At 40.6% G+C, this 22,625-nt stretch overlaps 1 protein-coding gene across 9 annotated transcripts in view; it reads right to left on the bottom strand.

Moving 5' to 3' along the window:
- LOC131236165 (phosphatidate phosphatase PAH2-like) overlaps positions 1–19,540 on the bottom strand; it is a 42,671-nt gene extending 23,131 nt beyond the window's left edge. For 5 of the 9 annotated variants that reach the window (XM_058233313.1, XM_058233327.1, XM_058233332.1 and 2 more), the window contains exons 1-7: positions 19,180–19,537; positions 15,944–19,136; positions 14,941–15,494; positions 14,782–14,855; positions 11,646–11,730; positions 10,031–10,117; positions 9,800–9,872 (exon numbers count right to left, since the gene is read on the bottom strand). In XM_058233313.1, coding sequence (XP_058089296.1) covers positions 9,800–9,872; positions 10,031–10,117; positions 11,646–11,730; positions 14,782–14,855; positions 14,941–15,494; positions 15,944–18,455 — 3,385 coding nt within the window. In that variant the 5' untranslated portion in view covers positions 18,456–19,136; positions 19,180–19,537. Of the gene's footprint in view, positions 1–9,797; positions 9,873–10,030; positions 10,118–11,645; positions 11,731–13,733; positions 13,786–13,870; positions 13,998–14,781; positions 14,856–14,940; positions 15,495–15,943; positions 19,137–19,179 lie in introns of those variants that run through there. The other 4 variants (XM_058233339.1, XM_058233301.1, XM_058233307.1 and 1 more) reach the window with 4 other exon arrangements.
- Between the last annotated feature and the right edge of the window lie 3,085 nt (positions 19,541–22,625).

Here is a 22,625-nt window from a genome sequence, read left to right as displayed (position 1 = left end):
TTTGGCTATTTTCAAGAAGCGTACAGTGGCATGCGCCTTTAAGCTACTCTTGACATTCTGTAATGATGTTTTCCCATTTTATTTCCTACAAGAGATGCCGCAAATATCCTTCAGGTTAGAAGATCCTAACCCTTTGATCAATGGCCCACAAAATTGCTGGTTGAGAAGAAAATACAGCAACAGTCTAGAAATGCCAAAGACAATTATAGTTCGAATCTGGAAGATTTCTGCGGCATGTTAAGAAATAGTGGTGTATGTTGGCATCAAGCGGTGTAATTCCTAGGAGGGCATTCTTTGCAAATTCTATGTACAACGAGGTGTTGATATAATCTCTAGGGATCATTTAGATAGGATTAAGAAGATCTCCTCGATTTCTCTAGTCTTAATAAGCTGGAGAAGATTTTTAGAATCTCCTAAAGTAGATTTGAGAAGCCTATAAAATATAAATAACATACTCATTCTATCAATTCAATAGAGAAAAACAATTCATAAACTTCCAAGTTTTTCTTTTTCATGGCATAACCCAACCATAATAGGGACCATCAGAGCAATACATGTCATTTATTAGTGTGGTACCCCTGTCACCTACAATGAAAGTATCAAATGATTTCACGAAATTGAATGAAAAAAAGACATTTCTTTAGGTCCTCGCTGCACAACTTGCCGAAACTCATACTAATTGGTGAATTTGGTTGCGTTCATTGCAACCAAAAATACAAGGCCTAGTACAGTAGATTGCATACATGTGTACAAATATACATAAATAGATATGTACATACATACATATCTGGAAAATGATCAAGTGCAAACCTTCTCACCACTATGATATGCAAACCTCTGTGAGCCCCATGTTTGGCCATGGGCCCAAAGATCATTCCAATCCACGACCCAAGTGGGCCACACCATAAGGAACACTTAAGAGGGCACACCCTCCCCCTCCCAACTGTTCCTGCTCATTTGGCCCACCTAAGTCATGGATTGGCCTAATTTTTGGGCCCATGGCCAAACGAGGGATGGCGTGCATGATGATCGCAATGGATGTCATGATCACATCCCAGCGCAGAACATGCAACTCATTTGTACTAGTAATTATAGTGAAAACATTTGCAACTCATACATACAGAGCAAGAAACCAGAATCAAATAAGGAAACATATGAGAAGCATCTCTAGAGATTACATGGAATCCAAAAATGTCCACACTGTTGGTAAGCATTCATTACAAATAAAAGGAATCTCAACCATACTAATGCATCCCTCATTGGAGAAGAGAAGGGCACTTGCATGCAGTGTGGCTACGAATAACTGGTATGGATTGAAAATTAAAACATTGGGGAGAGGTGGAGGGGGGATTGGGTAGAGAGGAATTGGAGCTTGTTAGGAAAATGGTGTTGGAGGTTCCAATCCAAAATGAAGCGTTATGGAGGATAGTAGTAGAAGATAAATATGGGACAGCAAGTTGGAACCCAACATGTGTGAACAGGAGCAAAATCCAAGGTTTGGAGGGATATTTGGAAATTAGGAGGCGGAGAAAAAGTGGGGCAAAGCTACGTTGGAGGGGACTAGATTCAAGTTAGGAAGTGGAGACATGGCTAGGAGATTATCCCTTGGCTGAAAAGAATGCAGAGTTGTTCATGATAGCAGCGTTCGAGGGTGCACTAATAAAAGACCACATGGAGGCAATCAACTTGTGTGCAACGTTTGATTCAGAAGAAATCTGAAAGGAGCTGAAACCCAAAAATTCGTTGAGATGATGGACCTGCTTCAGTCAGCGGAGGTGAATAGCCTGTAATCGCAACGTGTGGAGGTGGTCAAGTTCTAGAATCTAAACAGCCAAATCCTTCTTCCAAATCCTAACCAATTAGAGCTGATGGGGACATCACGCGCACGCACGCCGCCCCCTATGCATGTACGGAAGGAAATAGAGGGCCCCACCGTCGATCTGGCTTGATGACGACGTCCAGGGAGGGCCTCGTAGTTAGAAGACGAAGTTTTGGTTCATTAGAGTGGGCCCGATAATCAAATAAAGCCCATCATGGGATCTCATGATCGGGGCCCACTAGTCAGATTAAGTTCATACTTTAGGTTTTGCTTATTTATACTATTTAGAACATCATGAACGCTTCAGATTTCTTTAATTGGTTTTTATTTTAGTTTACTTCATCGCCAAGTAACAGGTTGCACACATGGTGCGAGTTTTGAAGTATAGGATTTTCTTATAAATAAGCACCCCTTATAGTTCATTTAATTCAATGAAGATTAATAAAAATTGTTACATTTTCCTGCTCCTTTCCGAGTTATGAAAACCTAATTAGGTGCGAAGCCCTCCCTTCTTCGAAGGGCTAATTACCGTGGTGCGAAGCCACATCTATCCCGATTCGCCCCCACCTTCTTCCATCCATATTTCTCTTCTCCTACAAGCATTTCATCTGCAAATCCATCAATAGTTGCAGCTGTTTTTCTCTCTACAGCAGATTTTCAGAATCTGGCCCTGCAGGAGGGCTGAAACTTCGGCAAAACACCACACACAAACCGTGCATCAGATAGAGCTGAGATTTGGGGGTTTTGGAGTCCATCCCCGGCCGACCAGGGCCAAGGTGGCCTTTTTCTTAATAGTGGGCCCCACACATGTGCGACCGTGATCACACGCACGTGTGTCTGGGCCATTGTTGTTGTCCGCACACGGGAACTGTCTTCCGGTTCAGGTTTTCTTCTTATTTTACCCTCTCATACTTGTTTTTCATAAAATCTAACCCGATATTGCATTATCCTTAATTTATTTACCCATTTTCTCGCCCTAGGGTTCCTTGAATTGAAATTTGTGAATCCCTTGAATTAGAGACTGATTGTTGTGCATGTGTGGATGATTACTACTTATCTTTGAGCATCATTTGATTTATAATTTTAACAGGTGCAGCCCTAACATGTGTAGGCCTGGACCCGCATAGATTCCCCTTAATTGAATGGTTTGGACTTTCATGTGGGATATGAAATTTGTGTAATTGTTTCTGAACTAACGTGATCTTAAGCCTGAAATCTTGCACATCATATTTAAATTTCATGTCCTACATCAAATTTGGTATCAGAGCTTAGGGTTCTTATAGGGGAATGCATTACGTGTTTAGGGTTTAGTTGTTTATGTCCATTACGCATCAATTCTCATCATATATGGCTGTTTAGAGGCCCATAAACCTTGACATAAGCTGCTGAAATTTTTTGTTATCCTCTTATTTGAATTATTTTAGAAATTAACTTAGCTTTCTATTTCTAGGTTTAGAAACTTTCCTTTTCTGTTTTTAGAAACTAATTTTTTAGAAACTTTCTCAATCTATTTTTAGAAACTAATTTCCTTTCCTTTTTCTTTTTTAGAAACTAGTTTACTTTCCTTTTTCTTTTTTAGAAACTAGCTTACTTTCTATTTTTAAAAACTTTCCTTTTTCTTTTTTTAGAAACTAGGTTGCTTTTTAGAAACTTTTCTAATTTGTTTTTTAGAAACTTTCCTAATTTGTTTTTAGAAACTTTCCTTTTTTGTTTTTAGAAACTAGGTTGCTTTTTTTAGAAACTTTCCTAATTTATTTTTTAGAAACTTTCCTTTTTTCGTTTTTTAGAAACTAGGTTGCTTTTTTAGAAACTTTCCTAATTTATTTCCGGAAACTTTCCTTTTTCGTTTTTAGAAACTAGGTCATTTCTTTAAAATAAATAAATAAATAAAAATAAAAAATTCTTATATTTTGACAACTATATTGCTGAATTTTGGTTTGCACCCTATATTAAACATGGAACAACTGCTAGAGTCACTAAACAAGCTGTCCCAGCAAATCGAGTCTTTGGATAAGCTCTTGGAAATGGACCAATGCTTTGAACAACTTGATGTGCGCATTACCCAACTAAAGACCATCGCCAGGACAAACCCCACCATTGGGGTAGATGTCCAATCTCAGGCAGGTGGCCTGGAGGATAGACCAATGATTGGAGTTGGTCAAGGAATCAATTATGGGCGTGCACCCGTGCACCAACCCTATGAGGGATATAAAGACCACTATTTTGAGGGGTACAACATGTGCGGCCTTGTGGTTGGAGAGAGTGCACCAGAGGCTAGTGTAGAGTTACCAACTGAGGTCATTCTGGTAATGGATGAGTTACGTGATTTCTTTCTTGATGATCTACCGGATAAGTCTCCCCCTAGGAGGGATATAAAGCACACCAAAACATGGGAGACCGTTGTACCTACAGCCAGTGTTCATATTATCGGCGAAAAATCGATAATATCGCTGATATTATCGGTGTCGCCGGAGTTGCGACACCGAAACTCACTTTTTTCGTTTCTCTTCCAAATATCGGCGAATATTCGGCGATTTTATCGATTTTTAATGTAAAATACAGTTGTCGACCAAAAATCGCGGCCCTGTCAAGGGAGAACTGTAGCCGACAACTCCTATTCGACGATAAAAGGGACGATAAAATCGGGAGCTGCGTAAATACCAAAAAAAAAAAAAAAATCAAGAAAAAAGGGGAAAAAAAAAACTTTTGGAAGTATGTACCTGTAGAATAGGATCGTTGATCAGAATTAATGGGCAAATCTCGGCGAAGAGCGAAATCAGAGATTTTTTGAGATTTTAGGTTCCCTTCTGGAACCTTTCTATCGGCGGCTTTTTCTGCGATTTTTTTAGGGTTTCGGATTTTGAAACCCTTTTACGAATCGGATTGCGTACTGTGTAGCTTTTATCGTGCTGAGTAAACTCAGTTGGGCCTACTGTGAATGTGTGTGGGTTATCCACACCGTCCATACGTGTTTCCAACTCATTTCAGTGGTTGAGCCGAAAATTGAAGAATTCCCAAAACTCAAGTGGACCACACCACAGGAAACAGTGGGAATAATGACTTCCACCGTTGAAACCTTGTTAGGGCCCACAGTGATGTTTATTTGTCATCCAACCTGTTCATAAGATCACACAGACATGGATGAAGGGAAAACACAAATAAAAGATTCATCTAAAAGTTGTGGCCCCAAGCAATTTTGGATGGTAGAATTTCAATTCACACTGTTTCCTATGGTGAGGTCCACTTGAGATTTGGATGCACTTGGTTTTTCGTTTGGAGCCCTAAAATTATCTGTTAAAAAGGATGGACGGAGTGGATAAAATATGTAAATCATGGTGGACCCCACAGACTTTACTCAGTACGCTTAGCGTGCTGAGTTACACAGTACATCCCCCTTTTATATCGTCCTACCCCCGCTCAGACGGTAATCCGTCCAAGCAGGGCTCTGTGGGGCTCACCGTGATGTAAGTATTTTATCCACACCGTTCATCACTTTTCTTAAGATATAATTATGAAAATGAAGTAGGTCCACAGCTCTAGTGGATCACACCAAAGGAAGATACAGTGATAATGACACCCACCGTTGAAACCTTCCTAAGGGCCACCGTGATGCTTTTTTACCATCCAACCTATTCATAAGGTCATGTAGACGTTGATGAAGTGAAAAAACAAATATCAGCTTAATCCAAAACTTCTCCAGCTTCCAAGAAGGTTTTAATGGTGGACGTTCAATCCCCAGTTTATGGTCCACTTAAGCCTTATACATGCTCATTTTTTGGCTCATATGTTAAAATGATCTTAGAAAAATGATGAACGGAATGGATAAAACACTTACATCACGGTGGGCCCCGCAGATCCCTGCTGGACGGTAATCCGTCTGGGCGGGGGTAGGACGCAATCAGCGTCCCTTTTATCAGGAGTGACAGTGGGTGGGCGTGCCGACCTTGGTGGCTTGGATGTCACCAAGTTACGTGGACCCCACCATTTTGTATGTGTTATATCCACACCATCCATCCATTTAGCGAGATCAATTTAGGTCATGAACCTAAAAATTAGACAGATCCAAAGCTTGGGTGGACCACATCATAGAAAGCAGTGGGGACAATGATTCCTATTATTGAAAACTTCTTAGGGCCCACAATGATGTTTATTTGTCATCCAAGCTGTCCACAAGATCACATAGTCATCGATGAAGGTAAAAAACAAAAATTACACGGATCAAAAACTTCTATGGCCCCTAAGAAATTTTCAATGATGGAGATTCAAATTCACACTATTTACTATGGTGTGGTCCACTTGATCATTGGATATGCTTTGTCTTTGGAATCAACCCCTATAATTATATGGTAAAGTGGATGGACGAAGTGGATAAAAGTATATAAATCAGTGAGCCCCATAGAGTTGACTCGGTCCACAAAGTATTAAATGAACCCATTTTTATTATAATTGAAGCGATTTTGATTACAGTGGGCCCCATAAAGTATATATGAACTCATTTTGATACAATTGGAGCGATTTTGATTATAGTGGGCCCCATAAAGTATTATATGAACTCATTTTGACTATAATTAGAGCGATTTCTTATGGCAGCGTATGCTTTTTGGGCCCCATTAAATGAAAACTTATTATTTAGTGCATTGTTTTGTAATTTTTTTTATTTCTAAATATGCAAATATGTGTATTTAGGCATGCCTTGAAGTTTTACCGAAAAATTCCATCATTTTCCCCATTATTCGCCATTTTTCTTCGCATTTCCAATTATTGGCGATAACGATATTATATCTTTATCTCCAGTCAACGAAACTTGTAGCGATACCGACAACTTGAACACTGCCTACAGCCGAGTTTGCGTTTAATAGTTTTGTCGATAGGTCCACAGGTCTCAGTCCTTATGAATTCGTTACTAGTTATAAACCTGGAAAACATATTGATCTTGTCCCTATGTCACTGTCCCATAGGCCGTCAAAGCTTGCAGAGTCTTTTGCGCATCACATTCATTCATGGCATCAAGAAATCAGGCAGAAGATCTTCCACCTTCCATGGGAATTAGTTCCACATTCAATGTGGAGGATCTAGTTACTTTTCAGGGGACCACTGTTACTTTATCTGGCCCTTCACCCACCCATCCTTATTCCCCAGATTTATCCTTTGATCCATGGCCCCCTCCCAACCCATCTTCCCAGCCTCTAACTCTCATACCTACCCTTCTCAACCCATTTTCCTAGCCTCTACGTCCCATACTTACCCGTCTCAACCCATTTTTTCAGCCTCTACCTCCCATACCTACCCTTCTCGACCCATTTTTTCAGCCTCTATGTCCCATACCTACCCGTCTCAACCCATTTTCTCAGCCTCTACCTCCCATACCTACTCTTTCTGACCTTTCTTTCCAGCCTTTACCTCTTATACCTAACCTTCACACACCCAGAGAGGAAATAAAAGATATCATGGACTAACAGATAGTTTCAACGTCGGACAGCAGGATTCAGAAGTACCTGGTTAAATGGAAGTCACGTCTAGTTTCAGACAGTACGTGGCTCACTGAGGAGGAGCTTCAAAGACTTAATCCTGACATCCTGGAGCAGTTTAGGAGTTTTATTTCGTCAGTGGCAAAATCTTCGCAACCGGGGAGAATTGATGGGATATCACGCGCACACACGCACGCACGCCGCCTCCTACGCACGTACGGAAGGAGAGGAAGGGCCCCACCGTCGATCTGGCTCGATGATGACATCCAAGGAGGGCCTCCTAATTAAAAGACGGAGTTTTGGTTCATTAGAGTGGGCCCGATAATCAAGTAAAGCCCATCATGGGATCTCATGATTAGGGCCTACTAATCGGATCAAGTTCATACTTTAGGTTTTGCTTATTTATATTATTTAGAACATCATGAACGCTTTAGATTTCTTTGATTGGTTTTTATTTTAGTTTACTTTATCGCCAAGTAATAGATTGCACACATGGCGCGAGTTTTGAGTTATAAGGTTTCCTTATAAATAGGCACCCTTGTAGTTCTTTTAATTCAATGAAGATTAATAAAAATTGCTGCATTTTCCTGCTTCTTTCCGAGTTATGAAAACCTAATTGGGTGTGAAGCCCTCCCTTCTTCGAAGGGCTAACTACCGTGGTGCGAAGCCACATCCATCCCGATTCGCCCCCACCTTCTTTTATCCATATTTCTCCTCCTACAAGCATTCTATCTGCAAATCCATCAATAGTTGCAGCCGTTTTTCTCTACAGCATATTTTCAGAATCTGGCCCTGCAAGAGGGCTGAAACTTCAGCGGAACACCACGCACAAACCGTGCATCGGATCGAGCTGAGATTTGGGGATTTTGGAGTTCATCCCTGGCCGACCAGGGCCAAGGTGGCCTTTTTCTGAATAGTGGACCCCATATATGTGCGGCCATGATCACACGCACGTGCATCTAGGCCATTATTGTTGTCCACATGCGGGAACCGTCTTCCGGTTCAGGTTTTCTTCTTATTTTACCCTCTCATACTAGTTTTTCATAAACCCTAACCTTAGATTGCATAATCTTTAATTTATTTGCCCCTTTTCTCACCCTAGGGTTCCTTGAACTGAAATTGGTAAATCCCTTGGATTAGGGACTGATTGTTGTGCATGTGTGGATGATTACTGCTTATCTTTGAGCATCGTTTGGTTTATAATTTTAACAGATCCAGCCCTAACATGTGTAGGCCTGGACCTGCATAGATTCTCCTTAATTAAATGGTTTGGACTTTCATGTGGGATATGGAATTTGTGTAATTGTTTCTGAACTAATGTGATCTTAAGCCTGAAATCTCGCACATCATATTTAAATTTCATGTCCTGCATCAAGAGCTGCTCTTCCTTTCCTTCAGAGGTTTGGAACGCAGCAGCACCCTTTTAGCTTTCATCTTTTTTTGTGAATCACAGTTTAAGAGAATTTTGATGGTTGATCAGCTCTAAAACAAAGGGGGTGTTTGTGTATGCCGAACAGGTGTATCATGTGCAAGTGTGGGGAGGAGACAGAAAACCACTTAATGCTTCACTGTCAGTTTGCACGTGAAATCTAGCGATCCCATTTGCTTGCTTCAACATTGTGTAGCTTATTAATGAAAAGATCCATGGGATTTTGGACAGCTAGAAAAGTTGCCCTTTTAAGAATCAGGGAAAAGTTCTGTGGAACCTTCTTCCCAAGACAGTTTGCTGGGAGCTGTGGATGGAAAGGAACAGACCTATCATCGACGATTAGGAGCTTTCTGTTCACTCAATAGCCAGAATAATCAAAGAGCATTTGCTGCTGTGGCCATGAACCATAAATCCTTCAAGAAAGCATCAGTCGAGATGTTATGTAGCGGATAGCAAGAGTTCCTTTGGTCCAAGGCTCCTAGCACGTAAGTCAGGGAAGGTGCTAGAAGGGCTGGCTCCACGACCGTTTGTGCAGGATCAAGAAGAAAACAGAAGTCAGCTGAATTCTCCTCAATCTGAGTGGCATGGCAGTTGCTGTGTTTTTGGGTCCTGTTGAGGCCTCATATGTGCCACTCAGTCCATGGCTCTAGCCGTGGGAGAGACTGTCCAGCTCATTCAAGCTAGCTTTTCTCAGCTAAATATTAGAGCGGGAAGGAGAGAATAACTCCGTGCTGAAAATGGGCCAGGGGAGAAGGCTTTATCCTGAAGGTTTTGTGCGATAACTTCAGTGATACAGGTATCCTTTCTGCTGCTAAATATTTCATTTTCCCAGGGAGGGCAGATTTCAATACTAATGACCCTGTTTTCCTTCTAGTTGTATCTAGGTCTTCACACCCTTTTATGTACTATGGGAACTCTGTTCCTTTAATTTAATTTAATGCATTTCGCTATCTCTTCAAAATAATTATTATTTAAAAAATAAAAAAAAATAAAAATAAAAATAAAAAAAACAACAACAACAACAATTACATGTTGCTTGAGTTGTAATGGGGAAAAAAAAAAAAAAACAATTAAGACAATCACCTTCTCGGAATAGCGAAGGAAAAAGCCCATCAGGCGAAATGACAACTGGTCCATCAGGTAATGCCTTTCCATCCTGCAAATGCAAGCATGTAATCCAATCTACGAGTATAACTTTAAACATAAGCCCATTCCTCTCTTAGGGGTTGTAGAGAAAACAAGACAAAAGGCCCGAATCTCTTGCATCTTTGGACATTAAAATACAGAATTTCACATCAATTCTTTATATATTACCTGCTTAAGGTTTAGAAGGAACTGCCTCGTGAGATCGGCCTGAGAAATTGCCCGTGCACTAAGAAAGAGCAACTGATATCCATTTTCCTGCAACAAAACTGAGCTAATTCATATCTCTATAACGCTTCTCAACAGCTCACGCACTAAGTAAATCCAATCATCAAGATAGTAAGGAAAGCATCAAGGGTTTTATTTGCCAACCATTCTTGAGCTTTGACCCTCTACAGAAGTGCTACGACTCCGAAATTTTACAACAAAATCATAAGAGTGCTGGACACATCCTTACTAAACCTTTGCCAACTGATATTGCTGAGTGGTGTATGATCAAAAGGCATGCAGATTTATTGGACCTTCTGTTGATGATACTTAGGGGCTCCCATGTAACCAAAACAAAATACATAGAAGTGCACATCTAACCACACTCATATTGGACGCCTGGCACAAGGACCATTATCTAGACCATTTGTCAGTTGGGTCTGTCAAAAAACCACTTGCTCTAAAAGCTCAAGCTAGGGTGTATCAACGTATATCAAGGGACTTTAACACTCCCCCGCACGTGCAGGTGGAACTCTGCATGGGAATATACTGGGCAAGGGTGGAGGACACTCACTCACACCATAAACAATGGCCCCCTATTAGAGAATATATTAGGGAAGCATATTTGAGGCTCCCGGGATTTAAACACAAGACTTCCCACTCTAATACCATGTCAAATAACCAATTTCTCTAAAAGCTCGAGCTGTTAGAGAATGGTGTATCAATTTATTTCAACACACCCCCACACGTGCAGGGTGGAACTCCACACAGGAACATACTGGGCAAGGGAGGAGGGACACTCACAACTTAAACAATGGCCCCCCATAGAGGATGTCAAACAACCACTTTCTCTAAAAGCTCAAGCCATTAAAGTATGGCATATCAATGTATATCAAGGGACTAACACTCCCCCGCATGTGCGGGATGGAACTCCGCACGGGAACATACTGGGCAAGGATGGAGGGACACTCACACCATAAACAATGGCCTCCCATGGGAGAATATATTACAGAAGCATATTTACTGCTCTCGAGATTCGAACACAAGACCTTCTACTCTAATACCATGTCAAACAACCACTCTCTCTAAAAGCTCGAGCCATTAGAGGATGGCATATCAATGTATATCAAGGGACTTTAACAATGTCCAACTGTAGATAGATCACTATCTGAAAATTTGAACGGATTGGATAATCCAACAATTTCATTTCTATCCCCCATTTGTAGAACCAATTAGAATGTCTAGAACTTCCGATTAGTAAGATCTTCCTACCACACCTGATCCACCATGGACCTATTGGATGAACAGTCCAGAGCATTGGTTTTAGTACCATGCGTTCAATTTTTGTCGGATCCCACAATAAGGGGCACCAGTGAATGATGCACCGATCATATTACATTAAAGTGGAAAGCATATTACAACTATCTATCTCCCATGCACCATAAACCCTTGCTTCCATCTATTATGTTGAAAACACAGATGCACAATCCAAGTGAGCTCCAAAAAAATAAACCCATGTTTGATATGTGTGTGTGTGTGTGTGTGTGTGTGTGAGAAAGACATAACAAGAGTAACAAACCTTTATTGCTGAAAATAAATGTGCAACGCCTGACTGTGACCAATCCTTCCCAACCAAAGGCATAAATTGTCCTAGAACATCTGATCTGAAATGCAGATGAAATGTGAGGAGCATTAGACTCATCTATAAGAAATCAACAACATTCTAGAAAAATAGCGAATTTTTTAGGAATTATATATCTCTTTGAAGGCAAAATATCAAATCAATACTTCCAGGTAGAAAAATGGCGTTTAAGTGGAAGAACATTAAGCAAATTTTTTCATGTTGAAATGTTTGAGTGGTAGCCCATGCTTCCAATAACCTTGGGGTTTCCCCAATAAATCTCTTTCACTTGATTTCTAAGAGGAGGGTACAGAACAAGTCTGACCTAAAACCCATAAGGATTTCTCTTGCCTCATCTCTAGACCTATGGATGTCTTCCCCGACAATTTGATCATGAACATAAGTAAACTTGATGAGGACATCCGAGCACAATACCAGAGGAGGGCTGAGCCACTCTCCTTATGTCTAGACGACCATTACGTGGGGTCCACTTGGCCCAATTCACATTCCTAGACATGTAGAAGACCCCTAGTGTATGTCCGTGCATCTTTGAAGACCCCACACTGGGAAGATACACGCGTACTACACGTAGGAGCTTGATGGACACGATGATCGAACTATTGGATCATCATCATTAGACATCTTAATCGTGGACCCCCATGGACCACGAAATAGTTTAGTTGTTTAGATTGTTTACATGCTTCGTTATTTTTTATATAACTTATATTTATGTTGAGATTAGGGAGTTGGGAACAACTTTTAATTTATTAAGCATCTTTATGTTGAGAGTCTTATCTGAGAGGGCCTTTTTGTAAAAATTCTTTTCTAAGACTATAAAAGAGAAAATGTAGTGTGTAGAGACCTAATGCCATTATTTTGAAAAAAATAATAATAATTTTAAAACAAAAAAAGGCTTTGTGTTTTCTCTTCTTCATGTGATTTGAAGAATACTCCATGTGATTTGGAACTTAGGTGTGGTGTGATTCCATTCCCCATTCGACGGAGGTGTGAGGCTTCCATTTATCATCTTCCTTCTCTCTTCCTTTCTACCCAAAGAGGTATTTTCCCAAAAAAAAAAAAACTTCATCTCTCTTCTTTCTTTCCTATCCAAAACCATCCAAATCATCTTTTTCTTCAACTTTCCATCATCCAACTTCAACCTCAACCGAAATTAACCATCGAGAACCCCAAATCCCTAACTTCCCTTCATTTAAAACCTTAATTCCCCTCTACGAATACCTAAATCCATCAATCCCCTTTAACCAATTCACCCAATTTATTCCTAACTTCATCTTTTCCCCATATTCTAAAAAACTCTAATTCCAAAATCTCCACTTCCCATGAATCCTAATTTTTCCCTTCCTAACCCTAATCATAGAACCTACAAGTCAGTCCCTTGAGTGTGAAACGTGCCTATACTAAATTGGAAGTTTTATCCTTCCATCGGGCCTAATTTTTATTGATTTATATGATTTCTTAATATGCGGGTATATGATTTAGGTTAAATCAGATTTTATTTCCTATTATTTACTCTTTAATTACATGGTGGATTAGCATCTTTTGTTAATTGAATTACTTTATGAACTCTTTCATAATCTCCATGTTGCACGCTAGGATTAAATCATGTGTCCCGCATCAAAACTCCTTTGAAATTGAGATACTTTCCTTTTCATCCAAGAATTCTCACGGTACAATGTTTCCTCTTCCGATATCAGTTCTTCTTGATATTCCTCAAGAGTTTTACCATTTCCTACCAACACAAAAGATATTTCATGTTTGCTCCAAAAGGCAAGTTTTAAGCATTGAAACCTCTCATCTTTCATATATTTATTTCCCTACCTCTCTTTCCTTTTTTTTCAAGTTTCCATGTATTTTCCATGAAAAACGAGCTTTTAACCAAATTTCAACAACTTGTCCAAATCATCAAGTTCTTAGAAAACATAACCGAGTTGAACTCTCCATATTTCCTAGTCGGTTCAATCGTTAAACATGATCTATCGAAACAGATGCCAGAATGTTGAAACTTATGAACATGCATACACTAACCCATGGATATGTTGAGAAGCAGTTCTGAATTTGTGGATCTGGAAGCATGATCCTGTCATGGAAAGAGTATGAATTGGCAGGGAGTGGTGTGAATTTGTCAAAAATGCTAAGCTCTAGATCCTTTAGCAGAGACTCACATTTTCGCATAATGAGAGTGAGAACTAACCCTAGGCGGAACAATCTGGAATGATTTCAACAAAGGCCAATCTATAGGCCTCTAAGAAAAGATGGCTCTAATCCCAATAATTCTTTCAAGAACAGAATCTGTTAAGAAACAATAATACCAAATCAAAATCTATGACTCTCTCAATCCTTACACTACGTTTGGATGCAGTGACGCAAAGTTAATTGAATCACGAACATTCTGTTTAATCAGTAAATAATGAAATTGATGATTTTTCCTCATATTCATGATGTCCAAGTAGCCTCCAAAGTGCAGTTACATTCCTTTCAAGTCCAACTTGAAATTGATGCAATTGCAATTTGGAGCCTGGGCCCTATGTATGAATGATTAAGCCCATGAACTTACAATTTGGTTATTGCCACTTCCAATAGTAATTACAAAAGTTGGTCATGCCTCCAATGTCACCCTTAATATAAAATAGGGCTGCAACTTGTATTCAGGTCAACCTGAACCGGACTGACCCAACCTGAATTCGGGTCGGATCGTGTCAGGTTGTCAAGGTCCTCACGTTGGTTTCAGGTTGAAAAACACCAACCCAATTTGCACGGGTTGGGTTTACGCTGAGCAATTCAGGTCAGGTTAGATCAGTTTGGGAACAATCACATGTATCCAGGTCAGGAAGGGTTCAGGTCGGGTTGGGTCGAGTATAGAGGACTTTGGGTTGGGTCAGGCTGAGCACCACGGGTTAGAATTTGGGTTAGGTCGGGTTGTGGGTTGGGTCCTCTTGAGGTCGGTTTGGGCTGGGGTTGACCCTCAACTTTTCCAAACCCGCCCGAGTTGCACCCCTAATATAAATATAAGGACTTACTAAGAATAAGCAACACTTGAATCAAAATCCATGCGGTAATATGATGAATCACTTACTTGGTAATTGTTCCATCAACGTCCGAGATAACAATACGGGTGTTCCATTTCCATAAATAAATTCTGGCATCTACCTGTTCAGTAATATATTTCAAGCAGGCAGAAAATAGAAAACCCATGACATAATAGTGGAGAATTTCAAGTAACATAAACAAGAACCTGCTGCTTCCCAAGCATTGCGGTCGAGAAAGTAAAGGTAATCACATTCCGTCCTTCCTTTAGATCCAAGGAAGCCAGCTCTTCAGAAGTCGGAGTGATGGACCGCACCACTTTTTTTGTTGTGCTGCCTTCATGCATGTTATTATTCTCGGCAATGTCACCAGCACTCTCTGAAGCATTGTTGCTGATGTCAGTCCCTTTGTTAGAGCTCTCAGCTTTTGATTTTCTGAAACTGAAAGGCCAGAGTTTCCAGCTTCCACCAGAGGACACAATGGATTCCCCTTCAATGGCTTTGTCTGCTTTGTCAACAGCTATCATGCCTTCAGGCACAAGGATCTGTTCCCGACCAAAAGAAACCATTCCAAGAACAATGGGAGCAGCTGCACTCCATGGGAAATAACGACCACCAATTCTCACCACTAGCTTATCATTCTTCACAAGCAAGGGACCCAGAGCACTGAACTTCTCTGCATCCACTTTTTCAGCATCAAATGCTTGAGAAGCAGCATCGGCTCCCATCCCTTCAAAGAGCAAGTGTTTGCAAAGGGATATCTCTGCACAAAGTACATGAAATGAATGGGCACCACTGACGTACACCCAAAAACAAACTACATGCCAATGTGTCCATGTGGACATATAATTATACTGAAAAATGTATTGAATAATTTTCAGTTCATAATGTTTCATACCTATATGCCCATGCAGATATATAATTGAATTCAAAACTGTCATCACCATCATCATCATCATCATCATCATCATCATCTAAGCATTATCCCAACAAGCACAGAGAGATACCAAAGTACAGATTAAAAGATACATTGAGACTTCTTTCTAACAGCTGTGTCGATGTGTGTCCAATAGGTGTCTCAAAATCAGGGGCATCGGACAATGATATATTTTAGAAAATGGAATGTTCTCATTACGTAGAGCAGAACAATTTAAATAGATTTACAAGCACCTTAAAGATAGAAAAGAAGAAGCAAATAACCAGTTCTCTTACCAACAGCAGGATTTGTTGACAGGCATTCATGTGACCCCACGCTCTTAGTGTCAACAAATGCAGCAGCAGACTCAGTTTTCCGCTGGTGCTCGACTAAGTTGCTTTCGGACACCGCTTTTGGCATTAAAGTTTCCATATGCACGTCCCATTTCAAATCTTCAGAACTTAAATCCAAAGAACGGCTAAGAGGATGGAGAATATCATAACTTTTGAGATCGTACATGTGGCCCCGGAAATTGGGAACAGATTCTGCCAATTGCTCAACTCCCCCATCACGCAAACGACTTTTTGGGATAGTTATTTGACCGGCCTGAGCCCCCAATTCTTGAGGCAACCCTTCAAGGGCTGTTGGTGATGACTCTTGAATTAGTTCTGACGTATATGAACCTGCAGTAGAATATGAGTGGGACCCGAAAGATCGATTTGAAGATAAACATGGCTCATGATATGTATTGTTAACTTCATGTTCCTCTTCAATGCCTTCCATCATGTGATCGCCTGTCTCCACTGCAGCTGCAGAAACTGTTTCGTCCCACCGGGACCCACTGCCTACCAGATTATCAGTTTTGCTGAAAAGGTAGTCATCATCTTCCTCTATGTTCTCAGACGATAGCATTCTACAGATTACAACTTTCTCGGGAATAGAGCTGACATTAGATTTTTGAGGATTAATGGGGGCCTCGGACGAAAGCTGAAGGCCATGCATCTTATCTCTTGACCCCAGATCTTCCCCTTGGATTTGATTAATCATGTTGCTGAGATAGGAAATGTTGCGAACAGTCTGTGGGTCAGCTTCTTTGATGGAATCAAGCATCCGTTCATCCTTAATGGTTTGATCAGGGGAATCGGGTGCAGTTGATGGATTTTCATCATCCACTTCATTATTGCCAAATAGACGAGAAGAAAATTTGTCCGTCATTTGAGATTGACTCTCGCAATTCTCAACATGTCCAGATTCCGAAGTCTTCTCCTGAATAAGCCCCATATCTTGGTGGATGAGTTCAACTATCTTAGCTTCAACGGGATCAGAACTTGGTGGGTCTATATCAAGTGAAGAAAGGGATTCTGTTTGCATTTCCCTGCCACCAACACTCTTTGTAATTAAATCCTCAGAAGTTTCATCACCTTCATGAACAGCTTTTGGGTTACAGGACACACCATCAGAATTTTCTTCTCCCAAGGGTAGACTAGATTCTGGCTGTGAATTCACCTCAGAAATTAGCTCAGTTTCTGTGTACAAAACTTCTGTGTGAACTTCAACTTCCTTGCACTGTCCACCAATCCCCGTACTCCTGCTTACCAATGTTTCGCTGTAGATGTATGAAGAAACTCCACCCTCAAAGTTTTCCTCCTTAGAAAGATGGACTGTTAAAAGGTTATCTCTTTCACCAGATGCCAGACTTGTATCACATTGTACAGATATATTGGAATGCACGGTCGAACCTTCTTCTGAATCAGCCAAACTGGAACCTTGAAAATCAAGAACAACATCCTCCGAAATCAATCTTTTCAAAATATCATCAAAACCAGCATTCTCTGCAGAACTAACTTCCCTGATTTCATTTGCTGATTGCTTAAAGGTTACCACATGTCTCTCAGATAATTCACTCATATCCTTGGCGGATATTCTCAAATCTTGCTCATGGGTGCTTAAACATGCGTACATCGGGCTGGTTACCTCATCTAAACGTTCTGTATCCACAATGCCAATCCCAGAACTACCAGTCACTGCAACTGTTTCGTGTATATCAGGATGCATGGCACCATGATCCAGGCTATCATGCAAAGATGGGCCACACGTGCCTTCTCTCTCACTAACTTGCATGTCCTCATTAGCCTCTTCAGCAAGATTATCAATACCAGACAACCAAGAAGCACTGTCCATCCTCTCAGTCGCAGTCAGAGGATTGGACGACGAGTTCACATCCATGGTGTCCTCAGCAATGTTGATACCCTTCGGCATACTTATCCTCTCCACATCACCACCCCCCTTCCTAAGCCTGTCTTCATCCTTCATCGACTTCCGTCCAAACATGAACCCCAAAATACTAGATGGCTGCGAACTTGACCGCTTCACAATCTTCCCATTATCCATATAGATCTCAGTAACTGAGTTCGATGCACCACCACTAAGATTAAGGCTTTGAGCCTTTAAAAACCTTTCATTATGTGACTGCTCATCCATCTCATCACCTGATGATAGAGGAGAGAGCATACCATCCCCCTCATCGCCATCATCAATCTCCTTTAGAAAGTAAGCCTCTCCCTTATGATCCAAGTACATGTGAAAGCCAGCTCTAGCTCCATTAACGCTTATGTCGACTACCTTCTCTCTTGATTTCAACACCCCTTGAAATTTCCCAAACCTGACGTACCAAGGGCTTGATTTGAAACTGCCATCTTGCTGTTCGACAACAATGATATCTACAGCACCTCCAAATGGGTGAAAGGGGGCCGAAACTGTATAAACGCCGCGAGAGATGTAGTTACTCAGCCTCTCCACAGCATACATTTTCCCGACTTCGAATTTCTCAGATAACAAAATCAAGATTTCTCAAAATACCACCATGTAAACCATGATCCTGTCGAGCAGCCCCAGAAAATATTGAGGCACTTGGTTGGAAAACCAAGCAGCCCAGATCACGAAAGCACGGAATCTCTACCAAATTCATCAAACTCGCTCTGTCACTGTGGTGGAAAACATGTCACAGATCGTTAAATTCCTAAACATCTCCTTTTCAGGTAAACTCTGCCAGAATTGATTGGTCCAAACCTTGACAGAAGAAAGCCCAGATGACCCGATTCCTCAAAATCCCTTCCCCAGGTAATCAAAAACACCAAGATTACAGGTTCCTGGCCATGAACAACGATCGCCCAAATCCTCAAAATCTCCTTCTCAGCTGAAAAACCCCACCAAATTACAGGTTCTTCGCCCAAAAAAAAAAAAAAAAAAAAACTCAGAATTTCCTCACCCGCAAAGAAAAAACCCACCAAAATTACAGACTTTTAGCCATGAAAGAACACGCCCCAGATCACAAAACCTCAAAATGTCCTCACAGAACCGCTGCCCTTGAAAATCCCCATAAAAATCAGAGCATCCCGATCATAAACAAACACGACACCTGTAATCTATCAAAGACCCACCAAAATTTTCCGACAGATCTTCATAAAAAAGTTAAAAACCAAAAAAATACTAATAATAATAATAATAATAATAACAAATAAAACAAATAAACCAAGAAAAAAAAAAACAAAACAAAAAGAAAGAAGATCGAGATTCAACTTCCAAGAACCTTAAAAATGAAAATTTCACCCTCCCCAAACACGTGATATCTCAGTCCCAGAAAGGAAAAAAAGGGGGGAGGATAAAAGGGGACAATTCAGTCCAAACCATATTCGCCTGAATCCATGGAATGTACCCAGAATTCTCGTCCAACAGCATTTGCAAGGACAGAGACAGAGAAGGAAGAGGTTTTTCCTTTCTTGTCTTTTTTCGGTTCGTCGGAGATGGACTAACCTCAGGAGAGAGAGAGAGAGAGAGACGCGGCCAATGGATGGATTTCTCCCCTTCTCGATTCGGGCGACACCTATTTTTTCTCGTGAAAGGTTGAAGATCGGAGGCTGACACGTGGAATAATAGCGTTATGGGAGAAAAAAAGTAGAATGCATATCCACACGCGCCAAACACAAGTACGATCAACAAGGAAATTGTGTGAGATCTGGGACGCTCATCTGGAGGGATCTAGAGATAAAAATAATTAAAACAGTCTAACAATTCGGTTTCCTGAGATATCACTGTCGATGATTTTATCTTTTAAACTACTCTGATTTCAAAGAAATGTTTCCCTATATAATATTTCATCATTAAATCTTATATATGAAAATTTAGTCATTGGGCCTGACTGTTGAACGGATCTGATCTTATATATATTGTCCATGTGAGCAACAATGGCGCTTCATTTTTCCGCTTTCAGATGCGCGGATGGAAGTAGCATTCGTCTAGTCTGAGATTTCTGAACGAACCTTTTCTCGCAAGCGGATTGGCTGGTGTACTGCACACCAGCCCCGTGGCTGGTGGTTGGTCCTCTGTGGGCCCCACCATGATGTATATGTTTCATCCACTTCGTTAATCCATTTTTAAAGATCATTTTTGGGCCTGATCCCAAAAATGAGATGGATAGAAATCTCAGGTGGACCACACCCCAGGAAAACAATAGTGATTGGATATCCACCATTAAAATCCTCCTAAGGTCCACTGTACTGTTTAGTTGACATCCAATCTGTTGATTAGGTCATGCAAGCCCAGACGAAGGTTAAAAACAAAGATCAGCTTGGTCCAAAACTTTTATGGCCCCCAAAAGGTTTTTAATGGTCTACGCTCATTCAACAATGTTTACTGTAATGTGGTCCACTTGAGGTTGGGATATACCTCATTTTTTGTCTCGTCTCGTAAAATGATCTGAAAAAATAAATGGAAGGCATGGATGAAACACATACATCATTGTAGGGCCCATTGAGCACCAACCACCAGCCATTGGCGGGTGGTAATCCGTTCCCGTAGACGAAGAACCCCACTTTCTACCCGTTCTCTTCCGCAGGAAGTTCCCGCACAAGGATGTTAGGTGGGCCACTGCCTTTAAGAAATTTACTTCGTTCATCCGTTTTGAGATCCCATTTTGGGACAAAAGACCAAGATCAGAATCCAAGTGAGCCACCAAAGAGGAAATTTTGGGGAAAGACATATCTACCATTGAAACCTTTCTAGGCTCTACATTGACGTTTATATGTCATCCAAACCATTTATAAGATCATTAACACTGGAATGAAATGGAAATACAAAAAATTTATCTGAAACAAATCTTTTATGGACATAAGAATATTTCAACGGTTCTCATTGAATTTTCATTGTTTTCTCTCATATGGCCCACTTGATTTTTGAATTCACCTCAATTTTTGTGTAATGTCGTAAAATGAGATCTCAAAACGGATGAACGGAATAAAATTCCCACTAACATTGCGGTGGGCCCCACCCATCATCCTTACGCTGAAACTTCATGCGAAAGGCTTTCACAAGAAATCTGCATCTCCTTCATTTTATGACATCATACAAAAAATGAGAGGGATTCAAAACTCAAGTGGGCCATAAGAGAAAACAATGGGGATTCAATGAGAATCGTTGAAATATTCTTATAATCATAAAAGATTTGTTTCGGGCTAATTTTTTTGTATTTCCATTTCATTCTGATGTTAATAACCTTATAAACGATTTGGATGACATATAAACAACAAGGTGGAGTTTTCAATAGTAGGTATGTCTTTTCTCAATTTTTCTTCTCACACCGCCCACTTGAGTTTTGGATCCACTTCATTGTTGGTCTTTTGTCCTAAAACAAGATCTCAAAACAAATGAACAAGGTAGATTTCCCAAAAAAGTTATGGGCCCCACCAAGGATATCCGTCCTTGGAAATGGATAGGAAGCAGAAAAAAGAGGAGACATTTGAGGTTCTTCATAGACCCGAGTACAAATGCGAGTTAACGCCTCCGTTTGCTAATGTGTCCTCCTGCCTTCTGACTTAACCACTCTCTACCAATATAGGAGCTACATGTCAAGCTTGTCTTGAGCTCTGCATGAGTGGGGGTAGTACCTAATCCATGATCGTCGGGGAAAGACGAGCACGCTCCTCAAGCTCCAGACTGTACGAACAGTTGAAATAGATTGGCTACTCCCCCTGACACTAGCTCCGTGGCTGGTGGTCGGTGCTCTGTGGGCCCCACCATGATGTATGTGTTTCATCCATTCCGTTCATCCATTTTACAGATCATTTTATTGCTTGATCCCAAAAATTTGAAGGATATAAATCTAAGGTGGACCACACCACATGAAAACAATAGTGATTGGATATCAACCATTAAAATCCTCCTATGGCCCACTATATTGTTTACTTGACATCCAATCTGTTGATTAGGTCATACAAGCCCAGATGAAGAGAAAAACAAATATCAATTTGATCCAAAACTTTTATGGCCCCCAAAATGTTTTTAGTGGTCGACCCTCATTCAACACTGTTTCCTGTAATATGGTCCACTTGAGATTTGAATATACCTCATTGTTGGATTCATCCCGTAAAATGATATGTAAAAACAGATGAATGGCATGGATGAAACACATACATCATGGTGTAGCCGACATAGCACCGACCACCGGCCATTGGCTGGTGTTAGGGGCGTAGCCAATCCGCTCCCGTTCAAAGTATATCAAAGTTTCATGGGCCTCACAATGATATGTTTATTATATAAGCACTGTTCAACCATTTGGCGAGATCATTTTAGATAACTAATTAAAAATTTTCATATCCAAATCTTAAGTGGACCACACCACAAATATGGAGACAGTGATTCTCACCTTTAAAACATTTGAAAAGCCAGCCATAAAATTGATTTTCCATCGAATCTGTTCATAAGGCCACATAGAATTGGATAAAGAGGAAAAAACAAATATCATAGTGATCCAAAACTTCTAAACCCAAAAAAGGTTCAATCTCTTTTGCAATGGGTCCAGTTGATCTTTAGATCCGTCTTATTTTTTTGGTTCAAGCGTTACTAGGAACCCACCAAATTGTTGGAGGTTGGGATATGACACAATTGAAGGTAGGACTCACAGAACTTGGTGACGTTAACCCA

Source organism: Magnolia sinica, chromosome 2, assembly GCF_029962835.1.
Source record: "Magnolia sinica isolate HGM2019 chromosome 2, MsV1, whole genome shotgun sequence".
Classification (NCBI taxonomy): Eukaryota; Viridiplantae; Streptophyta; class Magnoliopsida; order Magnoliales; family Magnoliaceae; genus Magnolia; species Magnolia sinica.
The sequence above is the reverse complement of the archived record's forward strand: the minus strand, read 5'-3'. Positions and strand labels throughout refer to the sequence as shown.